The following is a 22,583-nucleotide window of genomic DNA, read 5'->3' on the forward strand; positions in this document are numbered from 1 at the left end:
CATGGAGTCACAGAACTGCTCAGGCTGGAAGAGTTCTCCAAGATCTTCAACCATTCCCCAGAGCTGACAAGGCCACCCATGGCCCTGGGTGCCACCACATCCACATGGATTTTAAATCCCTCCAGGATGGGCAGCTGTGCCAGGGCTGGAAAAACATTTCCATGAAGAAATTTTTGCAAATATCCACCCTGAGGTTCCCTCTGCTCCTGTCCCTGCAGAGCCACAAGGTCCCCCCTGATCCCCCTTTGCTCCAGGCTGAGCCCCTTCCCAGCTCCTCAGGGATTCTCCAGCTCCATTCCCTTCCCTGCACACACTCCAACCCCACAATGCCTTGTCCTGAGGGGCCCCAAACTGACCCCAGGACATGAAGTCACATTTAGGTGCTCAATCAATCAATTTGTGAATAAATCAATTTGTAAATAAAGATTTTGGGCTTAGGGTTCATTGTCAATAAGGTCCTTAATTCTGTGCTAACCCCAGCTATCACTGCTCTGCCGCCACCATTGAGAGCCCACAGCACAGATTAATAAATGAGTTTTCAGTAAGACACAAATCAGTTCACAGGAGTTTGGGTTGTTGTGAGCATGCAATATTCTGGCCAGGTCAGCTTGGCAGGCTTTCAGAAATGCTGTGCTCCCTGTGTCTGCAGAGCACTAAAATATTCAGAGAGCTCAGACTGGCTGTGGTCATGTAAAATTAAAAAAAAAAATAAAAAATTTACATTTCAAAGGCAGCAAGATAATTAAAAATATACTTTGTTAAGCATTATTTTTTAAAATTAAAGCACTGCAGGAGTTCCCATTTACAATTCCACGAGGTCAGTTTTGCCACTGAGGAGTCACCAGAGGTTCTTGTTCGTACAGACATAAAAAATGCCAGCCCAAGCCTCTTCTCATTCCATCCTCAATGATAAGAGGCAGCACCATCAACCCTGCTCAGTTTTGCAAATTCAGGGTGATAAAATAAGTTAAAGCAAATTAAAATCCTTCCTCAGAGGGGACAGTGAATTTCTATGGCTCTTCCAATGTGGCTGCCACAGCTTTTCAGAGAAACAAACAGCTCATCAGCACATCACGGTTAATAAGGCAAAGCTTGACATAATTAACATTATCATAATATAAACGGGGTTTCAAACCACTGATATTATTAAATGATATCATCACATTTTTCATTCTGTGCCACTTTCATGCCACAAAACGCATCAATATGGTTATGTTTTTTAAAATGTTTTTGGAAATGCTGCTTCATTTGTCTCTCAATCCAAACACTTCCAATGCTCAATTCAAAAATTTTTACTTCTTTGTATCTATGGAGAAACTGTATTTTTGATTTTTAATGGGAATTTTTAATTCTTCATGATGGAGGGTCAGACTTCAAATTGCTTTGAGGATTACAAGATTCCTTTGTATCACAGGCTGTCAATTAAGAACAAGATAATTACTGCCTGATAAACATTTCTTTGTCAAATAAAAACAATTTCATATAAGGCACAGTGGAAATGCAAATACATAATAAAAATGTATTGCAGTGACTCTGACTAATCTATTGCAGGCAATTATAAATCTCAAAGCCATTACAGAAAGTGATTTCTTGTCCAGTGGTTATTGAGGGATTGTAAAAAATGTTTTCCTAGGATGCTTACCCCCCGTCCATGGCACTTGGTGGCACATTTATGGACCCCAAAAACACTGGTGTTCTGGCACCGGCGGTTCAGGCAAATCTGCAAAATGAAAGAAAGGATTTTGAACAGGGACAGAGCTGCTGGGGCTCCCAGGGCATCCTATCCCTTCTTTCAGCAGTTAAATATTTCCCAACACACAAATATATATAATTATTTGGACACAAAGGACACCAGGATTTGGTGTCTGCTTCTTATTTCCCTCAGCTCCTTTTAAATCTTTGAAATCCAAATCTGAGCAAGTTGAATTCTGCTCTCCTGGCCAGCCCTGGTTCCTCACACACAGTTCATAGTGTTGGTATGCTGAGCTTGTGCAAGCAAACCCTCACAGATCCACTCAAATGGAACTAGTGGGGAGACCCTGGGGTTTGGGAGGTTTTTAAGCCAATTTAAAAATCAGTAATTTGCATTTTTTTCAGGACTAGGAGTGCACTAAGCAGGATTCCTTCAGGTTCCTGCTTTGTCTGCCTTCCTGTCTTCACCACAGCAGATGATTCCTTGAGCAAAGCTTTGGATCCTCATGGTAAATTATCAGAGTTTTGTTTCTATCAAGAGTGAAATATTGTTCATTCCACTACAGAGTGTGGACCCAGGGTAGGTGAATGTTTAAGTGAGGTCATTGATTTTTATGGACTCATCATTGTTTTCCAGGAAAACCAAGATCTTTCTAAGTTTTTCCACATTAATTTTCTTTTTTTTTGGTGTCAAATATAAACCAACCCTATTTAACATTTAATATTAATAGGAAATGGAAGTAAACAAATAGCATATGCAGAGGAATAAAATTCAATTTTTTTTTTTGTTTTCCAGTCATTGCAGATAAACTTTACGCTGCCAATGGAGCTGAAAATTGAGGTTAAGCAAGATTAGTGCTGAGCAATAATAACATCAAACAACCACACAACTGATGAGCACGTCTGTAATGAGAAGTTACCCTACTCTAAACAGAAAAAAGAAGAAATTAGGACTGGAATAACAGTTCCTATGCTATGTTGACAACAAAAAAGGTCAAAAAGCCCCACACTGCACATTTTGCTCATGTTTAACTGCAGTGCAGTTCAGTAGTACTAAAAGTCAGTCACAATAATTAGCATTAAGCTGGGAATGGTGTTGAAGGAGGCGACAGGGATGCTTAATCAGGGCACTTATCCCCTGGGGAGAAGGAAAAATGGAAAGGAAATTAGAGTGAATTGGCATCAACATGCAGGCATGGAGAGAATATGGTCTGATTACAGCACTATTCACAATTCAAATATTCACAGTGCAGCAGCTCCCAGAATTCTGATCACATTAAAATGGCTGCGTTTCAAATTGTGCATCTCCAGTTGAGAAAACCCAAGAATATTTAAATTCATATTCTTAATCCATAATACAAATGCACTAATGTCCTCAAAGTAAAACATACAATTTCAGAAGTATTAGCCTGTGTATTCTATAGTGTGGATGTGTATGATTAGATAGATTAGAAAGATTAAATACTCATTAGTAAAACATAATGGGGTGCTTTCTCAGTGCTGAGTTGCCTTTGAAAAGACTTTTTAGAACAGATTGACTTAGAAATGTTGTAAGGGTTGTTTTCCTGTAGCAGAGCTGTGGTTTCACTGGGGATGGATTTCAAACCTGTTCCCAGCACAGTGAGATAATCCAACGTAATTCAAAAGCTTTCAGAAATTCAGAGGCTTACTTCAATTTACCACAAATTATCAAAGCACTTGTTTTTCCTCCTTTTTGCAAGCAATCCACTGAGGGTATGGAAACCTCCTTCATTTCAATAGCTCTTGGACTGCTTTCCATTCCTCCTCCCCCTGTAAACTCATGGCTACCTCCCGTCTTTCTCAGTTGCTTTCCTCACAAAAGAAAAACTTAGAATGAGTTTTTTTTCACAGTCATGTGAAATCTGGGCTGCATTTGCAGTGGGTAATTCACAAAGTTTGCAAAACACAAACACTAAAATCAGTTTTGGTGGCTGAGCATCAATGGGTTTATAGTTTTCTAAGAGTGCATACAGAGATAGGGTTTCCTGCATGAAAAAAAAGAAGTGGGGAGTCATAATCAGGAGATAAAATACATTTTGAAACCTCAAGTGAAGTTAATGACAATTTTGCAATGCCAGAGATGCTGGGAAAGGGAACACATTGAGCTCAGGAATTCATTAATAAGCCTGTAATGTATTTTGCTGTACTTATTTTGCAGAAAACCTCAAGCCTCCATGGGCAGATACTTGGGACTGTCTTCAAAAAATCAGTCATAAACTTAAGCAACTTGCATTGCACAGAATCCCAGGATGGTTTGGGTTGGAAGGGACTTTAAAGCTCATCCATTTCCAACCCCCTGCCATGGCCAGGGACACCTTCCACCAGATCAGGTTGCTCAAATTTGCATCTGAAAATCCATAATCCAGAACAGTGGCCAGAAGGGAGCAAAATTTGTTTCAGTCTGAGCATGAGAAGCAATTATTTTGTGGGGAAAAAAAGAATTCCAAAGAAAAAAGAAGTACAAAACCCTTGGCAGAATGACAGTAGTGATGTTCCCTTGTCTGGGAGTATTCCAGAATCTTACTTTTCCATCTCCACACTTGGTTCCTGCCAGCACCAGCCCAGGGTCAGGCATATCATCCCCCAGATACACGTGGGTGCCACGGCACAGGATCTTGCCCCCCTCCTGCAGTGGGATGTTGGTTTCTATGGAAACTGCATTGGTACCAATGACGGGTCGGTTCGCTCCTCCTTGACACTGGATTTTTCCACACTTCGCGTCCCTGGTGGAAATAAACACAACACAAGCAAGGGTGAGGTGAATAATTTGAAATGTTCCAAGCCCTCTGCCAGCACCTGTTGCTGTGTTTGCAGGGAGAGGCCCTACCTGGGTTCACATTTGGCAAAGGAGCTCTTGGAGTCCTTCCCGCAGTTGCCGTAAGGGTCTCCGGCAGAATTGACTCTCTCAAAGCAGATCCCAGGAGCAGGTTTTGCACCTGAAACAAAACCTAATCAGAACTCTCATCTCATACAAGGTGTTTTTAATAATTTCCTTTGAGCTCTGCTGGTGCTTTAGGGGAAAGGGGGGATGTGAGCTGAATGTTGATGAGGCAACAAAACAGCGGGGCTGGATCTGCATGCTAATGGAAGAGTTTGGATGGGTGGGATTGCCAGTGTTAGTCTCTGAGCAACAGGCAGTGCAGAACTCCTTCTCCTCCAGGATTTCTCCAGCTCATAGCCCTCTTGCCAATCCTCCTAGGACACAAAAACTTCTAGCAAATACCAGACAGACAAAGGCCAGCTGGAAAGTTGACTCTCTTCTTTTGCAGGAGTCCATGTTCTAGTGAGACCCCAAAGAAAATTCTTTTCAAGAAAAGCCTGTTTGACTGCAATAGAGAACAAGTCAACAGAGAAAATCCAGTTGTAAACTGGGTGTAAAGATGTGAGGACCTGGCACGGCAAAGGGAAATGTGCTGCTATTAACTCAGGCTGAAGGACTGGGGAGAGGAAAGGAGCCCATCCCACCTTAACCCTCAGGACATCCACTCCTGAGAGGAAAGACTGACATGGACCAAGGGGCATTTCTGCCACACTGGTAGAAGTGGGAATCTGGGAGTTCAGGCAGCATCTGGCTCTTATCTACTGTGATCTTTTCTGATAAAGACATATCCTAGTGGCAAAGAAACTTCCCTGGTGGGAGAAGGGCTGGAAAAGCTTGTGCAGGCAGATTATTCATCCCTGCACTTCAGAAGTTCAAGGGTACTATTAGAACATCTCTTCTACTGTTTTATACACACAATCTCCTGCTCATTTCCCTCCAGATTATAACCAATCATAGAATATCTTCTAGGGAAGATGCATCCGTTCATCTGGAATGTTGAAGAGGTGAAGGACCTGCTTCCCTGGTTTGACTGCTGCAACAATTCATTAGTCAGTGTACTGGAATTTAATCCCTTTGTTCTACAGTGGAGTGTGGCTTTCATTTCCAGCCAATAATTGCTGCTTCTTGCAAGATTAAGAGGCCCTTTGTTAGGGCTCTTACTACTCTGTATTTTCTTTCCATGAAAACAATTAACAGCACCATCAAGTCACCACCACCATTTCAACTGCTCCAACAGGGAGACTGGCTTTGAGCAGCAGAGAAGGAACTCTGGCTAAAACTGAGATCAGAGACCTGCTACCTGCATTTCTGTGCTTTTGACAGATCAGCCAAACCAAAGCAAAAAGAACTTGGCAGCAAGTGATGTGATAGCCCAAAGGCTGAGAATATCCCATTTCTACAGTGCTCCTGATCTTTACCAGACACAGAACATTTCAACTAATGCTACATTTTGTCAAATGTTTTGAGTCACTTCCAAGTGTGTATGCCTCTAACTGTGGGTAAAACATTGCATTTATTTAAGCCAGACTGAAGATTTCATTTTAAAGCCTTCAAAGAGGAAAATGTTCTTTCTTTCTTTTCTTTAAAAAAAAAAAAAAAAAAAAAAAGGGGTCAGATTCCTGGAGAAGAAAATACAAATATGACTGTAACACTTCCAGCCAGTGTGGATCTTTTCAGTAAAAACTCAGAGATTAAAACTTCAATTAATTATCTGCATTTCATAGTCAGAAGCTTGACTAATACTATATACTGCTGAACAGCAATCTAATGCTATTAAGGACAAAATATTAAAACTTGGAGAGGCTTAAGATGGCACCCTCTTTTCCTTCTAACATTTTTACATGCTGAAACTGGAAAATTCAGCAAGAAAGGCACAGAAAGAACAGAATATGAGCTGATGGTTCCCTGGAGAGAAGGACAAGAGCTTGAAATTCTTTGGAAGATTACATTCAAGCTTGCTGAGTTCAGAATATTTTTTCAAATCTGGAACTCCTAAAAGGGACTTAAACAGGATTCTTTCAATTCTTTTCATTAAAGTTCAAGCAATAATAAAAAAAATCAACAAAAGCATCCAGACCAGGCGCTGCGCAGAAAAAGCAAAAGTTAAATTTCCATTTTCAGCATGTGGATCTCTCCTCAGATTTCCAGGGTGGGCACACTCAGTGTTCAGCTTGAGACAAACATGTGCATATTCCATAGCAGCTTTGGAAGGGCTGGGGAGGGAAGAAACGTTGTGGGAGCAAGAGGCCAAGGAAACCTGCTTTTTCTAAAACTGTTTTTTCTAAACCTGTTTTTTCCAAAGCTGCTCTTTCTCCCATGTGTGCAAGGACCAGCTTGTGCAGCCCTGGTTGTGTGCAACTGCTCTGGGTGTTGTTTTTGGCCAGGAGCCTCAGCCCAGCTCAGCTGCTGCCATGGAATTGCAGTGGCTGGATGCTCCCTTGGAGCTGTGGCAGCACAGCCCAGAGCCCAGACACGCTGTCCCCTCAGTGCTGTCCCCTCCCAAAGCTGCCAAAAGCCAAATGAATGCTCATGTCCTGTGCTCTGACTGCAAAGGATGTAAGAAAGGCTTATTCTAAAAATGGTTTTCAAAGGGAATGCACTCACTGAACACAGAGAGAGTTTAAGGTGTTTCTCTTTTACCTGGTGGAAGTTTTTTTTTTTGGTGTGGCTGATTTTTTTCCTGAATTCAGCAGGCAGGCATTGCAGAGATGATGGAAAGCAGCCCCCAGGAAGGAAAACACATCTGCAGGGCTCAGACACTGAGCTTCAACTCCAGCAAATAACACTTGACAAGAAAAAGGATCTCTTGGAGCACAAAAAACCACTCCCCTGCCAGGCTGGGAGCAGTCTGTGTGTGGAAACACCTGGTACCCAATGATCATCTGCAGCCTGGAAACCAAAATCCAGCTTCAATTTCTGCCTTTGGTTTCCAACCAAGACATGCTGTTGCTTGGGATTCAGATGGCTGTTCCCTCTCCCCACTGGCTTCTCACAATATTTGTACTTTTTTATGGATGAAAACATATCAGAGTGTGAGATGCTGAACAGATGGAGCTACCAAGTTAAAAGGAGGTTTTCAGAGGATGCTTAAAGAAGAGAATTGTAATGTTGTGTTTCTGGAGGAAACCCATTTATCACGACTGCACCACATAACTGAAGCAGAAAGTCCTGTCTTCCTCTATTTTCTACCTCTGCAGGCAGAGGCAAAAGGATTTGTGAAGGATTTCTGGTGGTTATTAAGTGGTTTGAGCTGCATGAGCAGAGTTTATTTCACTTTGCTATTGGTAATTATGGTATCATGACCCTGTAATTAAGGTGCTGTCAGCCCTTCCACGCCAAGCCTCATTCAAGAGATTAAATCAGCCCTGGGAAGCTGCAGAAGGTCAAAGCTCACCCCTGCAGCTGGCAGCCTGGAGGTTGTTGGGGTTTTTCCTCCAAATGTGTATTTTAAGTCGCAAAAAAATAAAATAATAAAAAAAGAGAAGTTGCAGGGCACAGAAATGCTGTGTCATTTCAGACCTGCTGCCATAGGAAAACACCAACAGAGTCTCTTGAAAGGAATGAGGGAAATTTCTGACCATGGTGCTGATTCCATGAACACGAGAAACATCCTCTATCAGGCTGACAGCAGAAAAGGAAGATAGTTCAGTTCAGTTCCCAGCTGTCTGTGGGTGGGGAGAGGGGAAAAAAACAACCTCTGAGTAACAGGCTGGAGTTCTGTGGCTCAGGCTGTGCCAGCCAGCACCACGAATAACTGTGCAAATAAATATAAGCATAAAAACCACAGTTCTCTGTCGTGTGATCTGGGTTTCAGCTCATTAACTTTGTTTTTGCTGCAAAGCAAAAGTTCCACGAGCTGCCCTTGGCCTCTCTCTCCATCCTGGTGATGCCTGTTCTGTCTGGACAAGATCAAGATGGAGTTGAGCATTTTTTTGCCTTTAAGGAGAATGATGTCACCACCTCTGAGAATATTATTTCATATCTTTCCCATCTCCAGAAGAAAAAGGCCTGGCCATAGATCTGTGATGGTCAAAATAGTTTGATTTCACTGAATTCAGAAAATTGCAGTGCTTGGATAATTAGCAGTTTTCCAAAAGCAAGTCAGCAATGGTTGGGTCAGATATCTGAGACGGGCAGCCCATTTATTTTGTGTCTGTAGGGAACTACCTGGGAAAACCTGCAAAGTTCTCACTCAGTAACAAATATTGACATCTAAATTAAGAATGTTCCTGCCTAAACAAATGGCCATGTCCATGCCACACATTTAAATGTCTTCTAATTATTAAATCAATGCCTGCCATTGGCTCCCCAAAATCATTGCTTTTTTTCCCCACTTGGGGAAACAAATGGACAAACTTCCCTAAAGAATCATTTTCTTGTCAATGCAGGAAAAGTCATGAGTTTAAAGTTTTCTGTTCCTTGGTAATCAATGCTTTCTCTGTCTTGAGCAGCTCTATCTGTGTGTCTGTTTCTCCTGGAAAATGCCACCACACAAAGCATCACCACTGATGTCACTGCTATCAAAAGGTCAGATCAGTGCAATCTGATAATTTTGAATACAGACCAAAAAAAGGTCACCAGCAGTTCCTGCTCCCCAAAGATAAAAATGACATGAATTATGGAGAGAGAGAGAGGATGGAGAGCTCTGGGTGTTCTGGGAGCAGACTGGAATCAACCTGGGCTCTGAGAGGAACTCATGGCTATTTTCAGAGGTTGTCCCCAGGAGCTCCTCCCTTCTCCTTCCCACCAAGCTTTCCACACAGATAAAAAAGAGCAAAAAAAAAAATTTCCTCTATTTAATCTGAACCACTGTGTTGAGAGAAACAAAAACAACCCCAAGGAAATGCAAGAGCTTTTCTGGAAACAGGTTCCTACTGCTCAGCCTAATGTAAACAAGCTCTGACAGTGTTCATCATTTTCCTTTAAATAGATCTAAAAACATGAAGATTGACATTTATCATTGGGCTTCTGGACATCTGTAACCTGATGAATAAAGAAAGATGTACAAGGGAAGACATTAATAAGGAATTCAATATACCAAATATTATTTTAGGAAAAGTTATTGTATTTTGTTCTGCATGGATTCCTCCTACTGGGAAGAAGAAAATAAGGAGAGAATGAAAATGAATTGTAATATGATTTTTCTTTAGAGGGGAGAATTTTTTTTTTTAAACCACAAAGCTACTTTACTCCAACATAGGCAGTTGTTAAAAAGAGTTCTAATCAGACACAACAACCTGGTAAAAGGTTCCAGTGCATATTTTTGATACAAAGTCCAGAGACAACATCTTAGAATGTCAAATCTCTCTTTGTGCTGCAGGCAAGGCTGGAAAGATGTGTAGTTTTTTAATCTGTACCACAATCTGTACAATTTTTCCAACTGCATGAGCCTCCCACCTCTCTTCTCATTCCACCCCAAATCTGCCAGCTCACACTTCAGCCAGATGTGTGACAGAGCAGTGGATATTCACATCCCTAGTCTTTAAATCCAGAATATGGGCATTATTTGAAGTGTCCAAGGCCAGATAGACAGGGCTTGGAGCAACCTGGTCTAGTGCAAGGTGTCCTTGCTCATGGCAAGGGGTGGAATGAGATGATCTCCAATGTCCCTTCCAGCCCAAACCCCTCTGGGATTCTGGGTTTATTTTTAATTTATTCTTCCAAAAACATGGCAAGAATTAAGACTTTTAGTTCAGGTTTGGTCATGTCCCATCCTCCCTATTTAAAATCCTTCTCCTTGGGCCTTCCCAAGACAAAACCAAGGGGTATTGCAGTCAAAATCTGAGCTCTGTTCTTAACACAACATCTGTCTCGTAAACAGACTCCCACAGCCTGGAGCCTCCAGGCCTGGCAGTGTCCATACCAAACAGCCCCAAAAGAAGGCAGGCAGGAAAGAATTAGGGGATCCCAGGGCTGTGGTGGAGTTGCTGTGCTAGGAAGCAGGCCTGGCAAGGAGCTGCAGCAGTTCAGCTCCCCGACCTTTGGAGGAATTTTTCTCAGCCACTGAAACCACGAACAGCCTCACCAAGTAACTTTCCACGGCATGGGAAACTGGTTCAGGAGGAGATTTTTGCTTTCTACAAGAGAAAATGTCTCAGTATGCAGGGATTAGAAGTCCCAGTCTGCCTCAGGCTGGAGGCTATAATTGTCCATGGCTCTATGAGCTCCCAGCAGCTCTAGGACACGCGTGGGATTGGGGGAGTGGAGCACAGCACGCTTTGTTCCACGTGAGGAGTTCAGTTCTGAGCTGGAACCCCTCCTGAACGTGCTCTGAGACCCACGTGGCCAAGCTGACCTGCTGTCTGCACCACTGGGGCTGCTTCCTGAGATGCTTTAATGCTCTTTTTAAGAGAGATTGCAAAAAATCTATGTTCTCTTGGAAGGAAATAGATAAATTCTTCAGCAGTGTTCTGGGGAGGGTTTTGGCCAAAGGAAACATCTGTGTGCCATTATATTGATACAGAGGTTTTGGAGCAGAGTTAGAGATGCTGAATTGAAAGAGGCTGGAAATATTAGTTTAAAAGAAACAATTACACCTCTTTCTAAGTACTGTTTCTCCTTAGGAGAGGTAAATGTTTTTCAAATTTGAGCTAGAAGGTCAGAGATGCTGAAGGAGACACGTTTTGGATTCATACCAAAATGCTGAGTTAATACTTGCATTTCAGTGGAAGGGTCACAGGGCTTTATAGAAAGGTGAACAGCTTTCCTGGGATACATGTTGAGAACAGCTCAAGAACTCATGTTACCAGATTTCTGCAAAAAGGGAGCAAATTCCCACGGGAGAATAAACCCCTTTCTGCTTCAGTGCACACCCTGCTAAAAGCACTGTCAGGAGGCAGTTTCCAGGTGACACCAGTTAATAAAATACACACAATGATCCAGGAGTCTCATGTCAGTGTCAAAAGCTGAGCCCTGGCTGGGGATGGAGCAGACACATCTGTTTTGCAGATGAGCTGTTTAGAGCACAGGAGGAAGCTCACACAGCAGCCTGAAAAGGGCTCTGATTTCAACCTGCCAGGAGCATTCAGCACCTTGTTGGGTGACATCAGGCCATATCAAAGTCAGGAGGAAATGATTTGTCTAAGTTCACCTATCCATTTGCAGCGTGCTGCTGCACGAGCCTCGTTCCCTCCTGCTGCAAGAAACGAACACGACAGCAAATCAAGGCTGGAATGAATCACCCAGAGATTCCCTCATTATTCAAACAGCTACAGATTGGTGCTGCACCCTCCAGATCCTTATTCCCTCCCCAAGCCTCTGTCAGACCTGTGTCCCTGTGCTGGTGATGCCTTGTGAAGGATGCCCCAGAACAGAGGCTGGACAGAGCTAAAGACTAAAGCAGGGATTTATTCCAAGGATCTCCTCCATGGATCCACCTTGGGCAGCACAAGAGCCCAGCCAGGGCTGCACCCAAGATGAACCAAAATGGCCCCAAAATGCACGGCCGGGCACGGGGTCTGTCACTGGGATCAGTTCTGCTCCATTTGCACCTTGCAGTTCATTGTCCCATTCCAGCTTTAGCCCCTGCAGTCCCACCCTGCTTGTTTTTCTCTCTCCAGCCCACGGTGTTTGTGCTCTGGGGCTGAGATTTGGATCATTTGTCCTTGGTGCCCAGCTGGAGCAGGAATTGTTTTGTCTCCCTGCTCTGTGCAGAGAGCTCACCATGCCCTGATATGAACCCAGACCCACACACTAAAGCAGCACAGAACCTGAAAAATAGAAAAGCCAAACCTGAGGCATCTCTGGCACTCACCTGGGCCCCAGAGGGTGATGCACTGCTGCTCGTGGGTCTGGCAGATGCCATTGTAGCAGTAGCCATCCACGCCGTGGCACGCGTGCCCGTCGTGCAGGTAAACGTTGGCCGGGCACTGCGGGCTGGCCCCCGTGCAGAACTCGGGCAGATCACAGGAATTGCTCGACTCTCTGCAAGAAATCCCTGCTGGTTTGAGCTGCAAAACAAACAGAACTTGAGTGGCTGTGCTGTGCCTGGGTCAGCCCTGCAGCACAGGAGCAGATTTCCCCCTGGCCCAGCCCCAGCTGGCTGCAGAGGACAGGGCAGGGATGGCAGAGCTCTGAGTGCAGGGATCTGAGCCATGCTGGGAGGCTTTGGCAGCAAGGAGGCTCAGATGAAGCTGCACACATGGCTCACAAGGCTCAAGACAGAAGGCAACCCCAGCCCTGATGTTTGCAGGGGGCTCCTTCATCGTGTCTGAGCACAAGAACTCTGGAAAGGAGGATCTGGAGCACTGGGCAAAAGTCAGGTCAGAGACCTTTCCACCCAGGGCAGCTGATCACAGAACACTGTGCTCTGTTAGGGCTCAGGAAGCCACCAGCACACTTGGCTGTGGATTCAGATGCCCAACAACTCACTGTTTGTGGATTCAGAGGCCCAACAACTCACAGCTTGGAACGTTCAATTCAATGATCTTGAATAGATCTTGAACGTTAATAAATCTATGGAGTTACATTTCCTCGTGGAATTGTTGTTGTGATGGGCATCAAGATCTCCTCAAACTTAGTTACAAGATTAACTGTTTGTCCTGTACCAATTTCCATGGAAAATGATATTTTTTTTGGAACATACCAGTCTGAACATTCACATCTCAACAGCAGCCACAAAAGTTGGGTGTGCTCTGGGAGCAGCACTGAATTTTAACCACATTGCCTTTGGTAAAAAGCAAAGGACATGAAGATAAATTGATTTTGCTAAAAAGCAATTCCTGGCTAAGAGGATCCCTTGCTGCTCCAAGCTCATAGGTTGCCACAGACAACCTGCTGGATGCTTTATTAGCCCACAGGCAAGGGATGGTCTGAGAATTCAAGCAGGTAAATGCCTGTGGTAAGTTGGCTTTTACAGAGTGTTAGGAGACCAAAACAGCTGATGAACTGCTATTAAAAATGCATATGCTGTTGATAGAATTAATAATTTAAGGGCCTTCTCCCCAAAAAAGAGGGTTAAGCATTTAATGACTACTTGCCAAGTAAGAATGAGAAAAATTAAAGCACACAAAAGTTCATGAAAAAGAAGTTTTGCATGAGCAACTGAAGGGGCCACAAAAAGCACACAGACTATTAAAAAAATCTGTTGATCTGCTCCTTCAATAATTTATATTTTGGGAATTTTCTAATTGCTCACATGACACACAAGTGTCTTAATGCTTATCAATACCAATTTACTTCTCCTCCATCCTTGCTTTGGGAATTTTCTAATTGCTCACATGACACACAAGTGTCTTAATGCTTATCAATACCAATTTACCTCTCCTCCATCATTGCTTACTGCACTGAAGTAGGGAAAAATACAGAATTCTGCCCTCCCCACCCCAAAGAGAGACATTTCCCCAGGTTCACCTGGCAGTCCTCGCAGCAGAGCCCATGTGCACACACTGCTCCTGGGTTCAAGGCACAGGTGGTTGCATTGCAGCACGGGTTTGTACATTCCTGCATGGATTTGGAGGGTAAATTTAGAGCAGACAACGTGCAGTCACCATGAGCTGTAAATCAAGAGGCTGCCTATAGCTCTGCCAAGAAAAGCTGGGCATGAAATCATGAATTATGCATGAAATTCGACAACCTGATCCAAACAGCCTTGTCTGCCCTCATATTCAACAAGCCCAACAAGTGTAGTAAAACCAGAGGAGCTGCTGGTTTATTCCAGCTATGGATCTAATCCCAAATATCACAAACAACCCAAGCACGCTGACACCAACCCCGATAGAGCACTGGGCTGTTTTATTTCCACAGGAATCAGTGGAATGACTCCAGTGCCTCCAGAGAGGATCCAGGAGCTGCTGCAGTTGCTGAGCATCACGACCACAGCTCTGTTTTGTGCTAGCTGCTGGCCAGGCTCCTGTTTGGATGGAGGCTGGGGCTGCCACAGAGGAAGACAACGACACAATTCCATGTAATCCCTTATCTGAGCACACCAGTAATAGAGCTGTGAGATATGGAATGGGCATGAATTGCAGCCTCACTCACTGATACATCCCAATTTCACACTTGTGGATTAGATGGTGCCGTGTGTGGGCTCCTGCAAACTTTATTGTCAGAACGAGCTCGTAAGGAGCCTCAGAAAAGAATGGATTTGTTTTTCCAAGATAATGCCCACAAGCTGCAAGTTACACCAGCTGAGCTGGAATCTCATCTCTCTCACAGAAATAGGAGCAGATAAAATTGCTCTTCAGCTGTGTTAAGTCTGTTTGACTTAGCAAGGGATCATTGACAATAGAGGGAACACAGGAGGAATGAGTGGGTTAGAGTGATGCTCTTGTCACTTCCCTGGCTTCTGAAAGCTTCCCAACTGACTCACCAGCACAAACCAGAAGGATTCTCAGCATTTCACTGTTATTTAGGTACTATCTTCCTGGATGTACAGAGCCAACTGTGCTCGGAAGCAGAGGAACAACTTCCTGCTCCTGTTTCTGATCACCGGAAAGCAGCGGGCTACGGAAATATTCCTGTGCAGCTGCTTCATGTCAGGAGTAACATTCCTCTGCACAGAAGCACGTTTTATCAATTCACCTCAGAAATAATCTGAGATAAGCAGGGTGGAGTGTCAGTCCCATTAAGGTCATTTTGAAGCAGTCAGCTGCAATACCCCATCCTCTGGCCCCACAGCAGCATTCCACAGGCAGACTCAGATAAAGACACAGCTCCTGGAGTGGTGTTTCAGCAGCCTCTGAAATTTCCAATTGCTGCCTCACTTATTGCTCATTGTAGGGAATGAGCTTGGTAAATAGTTTTTGTGCCTGGGCTATCAAATTGTCAGGAATGATTTTAACATGAAGAAGCGAAAAAACAAGCAAGGCTCACCAGGCTTTGGGAGGATGGAGGCTGCCACCTGAAAGTACTGCTGTGCTGGAGTTTGTTGTTGTTATTATTATTATTATTATTATTATTATTATTAATTGATTGATAACAGCAGCAATGATGGGAGGAGGTTTCTCAGTGTGGCCTTCCTGGCTCCTCAGAGGAACCAGAGCAGCCCAACCCCAGAACAATTCCAGCACCACCTACGTGATGTCAGGCTCTGTCCTGTGGACAGGACACCTGGTTTTCCCCCTCTCTTTTCTAAGAACACAGGACAGACCCCACTGGGTCAGCCCATAACCCCTCTGTCCCTGTGTCCCCCTGAGAGCAGCCAGCAGATGTTGAAGGACATTGACACCTTCCCAGTCTCCTGCCTTTCCCTGGGTTCCATGGGCATTTTAAGCACCTGTAAAGGAGTAAAGGAACTCACAGGTAACCAACACAGTCAGGAGAGCAGCTCCTTCTGCTTGTTTGGAACCTGCCATTTTCTAACTTCATCTGCTCATTTCTCATGGAGGATGATCTCTCCTCTCTCACCCTTTCCATTCCCCTCACGATTTTATCAGCTTATGCTGCATTTCCCTTCATTTTCTTCTTTTCCAGCCAGAGCCCTTTGGAAACTTTGAACCACCTTATTGCTTTTCTCTCAATCTTTTTTCACTCTGCTTTATCCTCCCTGGGATCAGGGAGGGGTAGGGAAAACCTGCACAAGCAGTTTCAGGCGCAGCAGATTTATAGAGGTCTGCGGGTGCTTTGTTTTGTTTTCCTATTTCTCTCCTAGTACTCTCTAACAGCCTATTTACCTTTTAGACCACTCCTGAGCACTGGGCTGACATTTTCATGAGACTATTTATTGCAATATGAAGTCTTGTTCCTCCACGGTCAGAGTCAGCTCAGAGTCCATCATCTTCTTTGTGTTTTTGGAATGTGCATCACTCCTCAGTGAGTCCCATTTCTCACCTTAAAGCCTGTTCCAGCTGCCTCAGAAGGTTTCTCTGCAGTCCTTCACAGCCAGTTTTCATCTCTAGCAGCCTAACTAATATCATCAGCAAATTAAAGACTATCCCTCTTCCCAGGCTCTTTATGAAAATGCTGAGTTGTGTAGTCCCAGGACACATCTCATGGATACAGCACAGCAGATCTCCTGCCACTGCATGAAATGGGTGACTTACACCTCCTTGTACTTCTCATCTTTTCACCCAATTTTTGCCCATGCAGTTTTCTCTCCTTTACAACTGCTCAATCTCCCAGAGAAGCTTTGGTGAAAGGTTTGGCCCAAAGCCTCTCTGAACCCCTCACAGGCTGCAGTGACAGCCCTGTCCCTTTCCATCCACTTGCTGAGCCCTTCAGAGCTCTGTGATGGATTTGTAAGACAAGATTTTGGAAGATAAGATTTTGGAAGTCAAGAGTTCCTGGCACAAAAGCTGTGTTGACTCGTCCCTGGCATGTCACAGCAGTTTGGGCACTCGCTCCTAATTACATTTGGAAGTAATTTGTCTGACTTCTGAGTTAGCAATTTGTAGTTTTCTGTTCCTCCTTGCAGCTGGTTATAAAAGACATATTTTCATCTTTCAAGGACTGAGGATTTTTACTTCTCTTTTTTCTTTTATCTTTCTATCTATAATTTACATTAACCCTCCTTCCACGGACACTGCAGCACATCAGGCATTTTTGGTCATATAGGCTGAAATTGCTAGGATCATAAAATCATAGAATGGTTTGGGTTTGAGGAGACCAAAAATCATCCAGTGCCACCCCAGCCATGGGCAGGGACACCTCCCACTGTCCCAGGTGCTCCCAGCCCCAATGTCCAGCCTGGCCTTGGGTATTGCCAGGGATCCAGGGGCAGCCACAGCTGCTCTGGGCACCCTGTGCCACTGTCCACCCTCACAGAAGAATTTAATCCTAATATCACTCATTCTTGAGATGCTGCAACACCATGGACAGAACTCAGCTGGTACAAATGACTGGGCAGTGAATTAGTAACCAATCACACAGGTTTTCTGGAGCCACTCAGGTCAGAGCAGTAAATTTAATTGCACCCAAGCTGCATTTTTTTCCAATATAACTAAAAAGGCAAAAAGACAGAAAGAAGAGGCAAATCAAGGCAGTGCTGGCTGACATTAAGTGGCTTTGACTTGAAAAGGTATCACTGACATTCAGAAATGAAAACAAGAAAGATAACAGGGTTACAAAGACATTTGCAAGCTGCTTGCACTCTATTGACTTTAAACAAGGAGATAAGGCTGCTTCCCCCAACCCTGTTACCCTCAAGAGTGAGGGAACTGTCAGGAAATCCTCAAGGCTTGGACCAGCCCAATCCACTCCACAGGCAGGATGCAGCAATATCTTGCTGCTTTAACTGCCCCATCTCTTTTGTCTGTAGGTCCCTGTTTATCACAGGAAACAAATCTGCTGCTGCCTTTAATTCACATAATCAGAGAGAAGTTCAATAAAGCCAATGAGGAGGGGATGTAAAAGGGATAAGGATGCCAGCTCGGATATTATTTGACCCCAGGTTTTGCCTATCTCCTGCTGATCTGGGGAGTCCTCTGACACATTCACTAAACTAAAATGGAACAATCTTTGAAGCAGCAGAAATCTGTTTGGGAGGCAGTAAAAGCTATTTCTGTTGGGAGGTAATTGGCTAGAGGGAAAGAAAAATCCTGCAGTGAAAGAGGGAAAGGTCTTGTACCTAAAAACTGAAGCTGCAATGAAAAATACCTGGCCAATATTAATATTTCTATTTATATAATGTTATTTTTATGGATAGTGAGGCCCTGGCACAGGGTGCCCAGAGAAGCTGTGGCTGCCCCTGGATCCCTGGGAGTGTCCAAGGCCAGGTTGGACAGGGCTTGGAGCAACCTGGAATAGTGAATAAGTGAAATGGCAGGGGGAAATGAGATTATCTTTATGGTCCCCAACCCAAAGCATTCTATGACTGCACAGTTTCTATGGCTATATTGACAAAAATATAAATAAATACAAATATAAATAAAAATTTATAAATAGAAATATGAACATAACTAAATATAAATATAAAATTATATAAATGTGAATATAGATGTAAATACACCTATAGATATAAATATAAATATACATATAAAGCCATATTCCATCAATAAGAATTATCTTCTCATTCTGTCAGTGAGAAGCCATATGAGTGGCTTCTCATTCATGGAAACAAACCTTCAATTAACTCATGTTTGCTTGAGAAATTCCAGCCAAGTTCTCAAACTTCCTTTGAGTTTAGCTGATTAGCTAATGCTGAAAGGAACTTCTAGGAACAGGAGGTCATGGCCAGGCTGCAGGACAAGCCAGAGTTTGCTCTCTAAGGATGAACTGAGCACATTCTTAACCCAAGCCCTGCTTAAACTTCACCAACTCGAATGCACTCGAGGCTCCCGCCCTTCTGAGACTCTGAGGTTTGAGCTGATGGCACAGAAGCAGAGAAGGCAGAGTTCTGTTTTATACCAAACCCACCAAAGCAACCCTCCACTGCCAAAACCCTGCAGGCAGGACATGAGCAGCATTTCCCAGGTGGTGTCTTGTCACTGACACATTTTCTGAAAAATCCCTTTGCCAGGGTTTTTCTCCTGAGAAGCTGAGAAGCCTCAGAAAAGAAATGCAAACAAAAACAATCTGATGGCTGTGGAATGTGGTCTGGAGATGGTTTACCAACAGGTGCATCTTTGACTGGTTGCATGTGAATTGTTTTTACTTGATGACCAATCATGGTCCGGCTGTGTCAGGACTCTGGTCAGTCACAAAATTTTATTATCATTCATTTCTTTGCTGGCTTTCTGATGTCTCCTCTCTCTTTAGTATAGTTCTAATATATCATTTTCTTTTAATATAATATATATCACAAAACAATAAATCAGCCTTCTGGACCATGGAGTCAAGATTCTCATCCTGGGGACCCTCAAACACCCCCACATTGTCTTACCTCAGGCTCCCCACAGTCACACTCCTCTCCATCCTCCACGTAGCCATTCCCACACTTCTGGCCACCGAAGGACTCCTTGACCTCAGGCAGGTTAAAGAGGCACATCCCCACTCCTTTCTCCAGGCTGTTTTCCAGGTCCTTTCTGCTGCAGCTGCTGAAGACCATGGGGAATGGATAGCTGGAGAAAACCCACATGGAGACAAAAAGGAAAGTTGTTATATCAGATGAAAACCTCTCTCCTGTCACACCAGTGACATTTTAGCACATCTGTGCCTCAAACAGAAGATTGTGTTCACTTTTTATCACACAGAATTGAGATACAGCAGTTCACTGTGAAATTGAGCTCAACCCATTAATAATAATAATAATGATAATTTCTGACTATGAGAAAGGGAATTTTCACTTTTTCACTTCAATTTGTAGCTGCTGTTAAGGATTGGAAGTGTTCACATTTCAAATTCCTTCTCCTTCTTTTGCTTAGGGAGTTATAATACAAACGATGATTATGAGCCTAAAGAAATGCTGGGTTTGCAAGTAGTATCCTGCATTTGCAGGACTGCAAAAGATCCTAATCCTTCTTGGAAAATTCAGCCTCAAATGGCAAATTCATTCATCTTGCTCTGCAGAATGGCAAACTTCCTCCTCTTTTCAGAAAAAAAAAAAAAAGAATAAAAGAAAAAACCCACTGTTACTTGCTAAGAGCCTGCTTCTGCAATTCATCAAAGCTGAGCTTAGGAACTGCATGATTAAAGCAAAGACAGTTTTTATTTTAAATCAACAGGGCTGTAAATAATTTTTATATTATATTATATTATATTAATTACATTATATTATATGAAACATATTATTTAAATAATAATTTTAAATCAGCAGGCTGAAAATATTCCTGTTTGGAATTCCCAGCGCTGAGAGTAGGGTGGGCCCTGCTGTGCAGGCATGCAGCAGCTCCCACTCCTTTTGCAGAACACCCAGACACAGTGAGAACAAAACAGTCCCATGCAGCACAAATGCCAGCAGGTAATTGCTGTTTTTCTCTGGCAGAACTCAATTCCATTTCTGCTGATGAATGTTTGCAGTTTGCCTCATGGATGAGGGACCAAGTGACACCAGGGCCTGGCTGATGCCATGGTGTCCTTGATGTCTGAAGGAACTGGAGCAGAGGCCAGAGGAGTTCAGAGGAATAAAGTGGAGATTTATTGAGGTGCCTTCAAAGGCCACACCCTGGCAGTGCCCAGACGGCTCCAAGGTGGAAGCAAAAGAGCTTGGGCACGAGATCTCACATTTTCGTAAGTTTTAGTCCATTTGAATACAGGAGTTAACTGTCCGATTAACAGCTTCAAATGATGACGTTTCATAGTTTCATCCTCCTTGCTTGCCTGCCTGCCCTCCTCTTTTCACCTTGTTTGTGCTTTGGGCCTGAAGTTTGAAGAGATTGCCCTGGAGTCTCCAGCTAGAGCAGGATTGTTTTGTCTCCACCACCCCGTGAAAAGATCCCAGTAACACTGAATATAAAGCTAAAGCTGCACACCCAAACAGAACAGAACAACTCAAACCCCAAGGTATCATCCTAACGGCTGCTGTGGTTGCTCTGGGCTGAGATGTCATGGAACCAAAGCCATGGAACAGTTTGGGCAGGAAAAGGACTTGGAGACCATTTCATTTCACCTCCAGGGGCACCTTCCACTACCCCAGGGTGCTCCAAGCCCCATCAGCCTGGCCTTGGACACTTCCTGTGGCTGCTCCATCCACAGCTTCTCTGGGCAAGCCCTGCCAGGGCCTCCCCACCTCGACAGGGAACAATGTCCCCAAATATCTCATGTCCACATTGAGTTACACTGAACCTGTGTCACAAGCATGGTGTAAAACACCTTCTCCCCTCAGACTGATACCTTTGTCCAGCAGAAACTCCACGTTCCAGCAGCTCAGGAGCCAACCTGGCCATTCCACTTTGCTCACTGAGTGCTTTGTGCCACCCACGTGTCATTAGGATTGTTATCTTTGCAGACAAACAAGATAACAGACAGAAATTCTGCACTGCTGAACTTCAGACTTCCATTAATCTCCTGGTGTTTCTGATATCCTCAGATGAAAAGCTTGTTTTGGGAAAGATGATGCCCCTAGGCCTTAGAAAGGGATAATTTCTATTAAAAAGGAAGAAATGTTTGGCAACTACAAATGCAATAGAGCTTCCTATGCTGACATAAGGAAGTTAATTAGGATGTTTTAGAAGGTTATGGATACATTACAGAACAGAATATATTTTGTGCCTAGTTAAAATTACCTCTTTTACAGTGTCTTTTGCAATAAAACAGCCAGCTCATTGGAAAAGAACATAAACATGAGTCTGAAGAAGAAAATAATTTTCCAATATCACTATAGGGCTTGTCAAGTTAAACTAAACAGTTTTGAGTTTCACTGACATATGACTTCAGAAAGCTAATGGGCATCTCCATGTAATAAGCTGATTGCTGGAAAATATCAATGTTTCAGCAAAAGGACAGAGTCTAAGATAAATAAAGAAATTTCAGAATAGCAGGAGGTAGGAGCCAGGCTGCTAGCTGGGCCCCAAGGGAGGCCAGGGAAGGTACTTGGAGTAATGGAACAGAAAATAAAGGCTCTTGGAAAACTACTGACCATTTTATATTGAGCAATTGGAGATGTTCTGAACAGGGCACCACAAACTTCTGTCCTACCCTGAGTGTGACTGGGAAGAAACCTCACGAAATTCTGTGTACGTGACTGTGAACAAGCAGATGGGTGCACATTCCTGCCAAACAGCAGGAAAACCAAAGAAACCAAAGAAACCCAGGTACACCTGACTGATAAATCCTGATGAGGGCTTGATCAGACAGGGCCCTCACATCAACGTGTGAATAAATGAACGCTGCAATATCCAGGCAAGATCCTGCACTTCAGTGGCACAGGTTTGACATCCACTGGGGTGAGACAAGGAGGCACACACCTCTCAGGGAATGAAATCCACTCAGGAGCACAGTCAGTGCAGATTTTCATGTGACACCTCTCAGCCACACACAGATCATGATTACAGCTCACCAGGCAAAACTGTCACAGTTTCAGGGCAGTTCCTTGGCACCCCTGGATTCGCAGGATCACTGGCATGGATGTGAGGTGTGCCTGTCCATCAGCAGGAGGGCAGAGTCCTCTCTCTGGGCCAGAGGTGGAACTGTGTCATGGCTGATGAATGAGCTTTATGTTTCCCCCCCAAAGGAACTTCAAGCTGTTTCCTATTCTGAACCCAGAGATCCATCCAGCTCCTGGCTTTTCCTGCTC

General features: G+C 43.8%; 1 protein-coding gene across 1 annotated transcript in view; it reads right to left on the reverse strand.

Annotated features, from left to right (window-relative positions):
• ADAM12 (ADAM metallopeptidase domain 12) overlaps window positions 1-22,583 on the reverse strand; it is a 165,308-nt gene that overhangs the window by 11,806 nt on the left and 130,919 nt on the right. The window contains 6 exon segments of the mRNA XM_031059893.1: window positions 1,643-1,720; window positions 4,238-4,436; window positions 4,541-4,649; window positions 12,288-12,483; window positions 13,886-13,975; window positions 19,293-19,470. Of these exon segments, the coding sequence (XP_030915753.1) occupies window positions 1,643-1,720; window positions 4,238-4,436; window positions 4,541-4,649; window positions 12,288-12,483; window positions 13,886-13,975; window positions 19,293-19,470 (850 nt within the window).

The sequence above is a fragment of the Geospiza fortis genome, unplaced genomic scaffold, assembly GCF_000277835.1.
Source record: "Geospiza fortis unplaced genomic scaffold, GeoFor_1.0 scaffold452, whole genome shotgun sequence".
In the NCBI taxonomy this organism is placed as follows: domain Eukaryota; kingdom Metazoa; phylum Chordata; class Aves; order Passeriformes; family Thraupidae; genus Geospiza; species Geospiza fortis.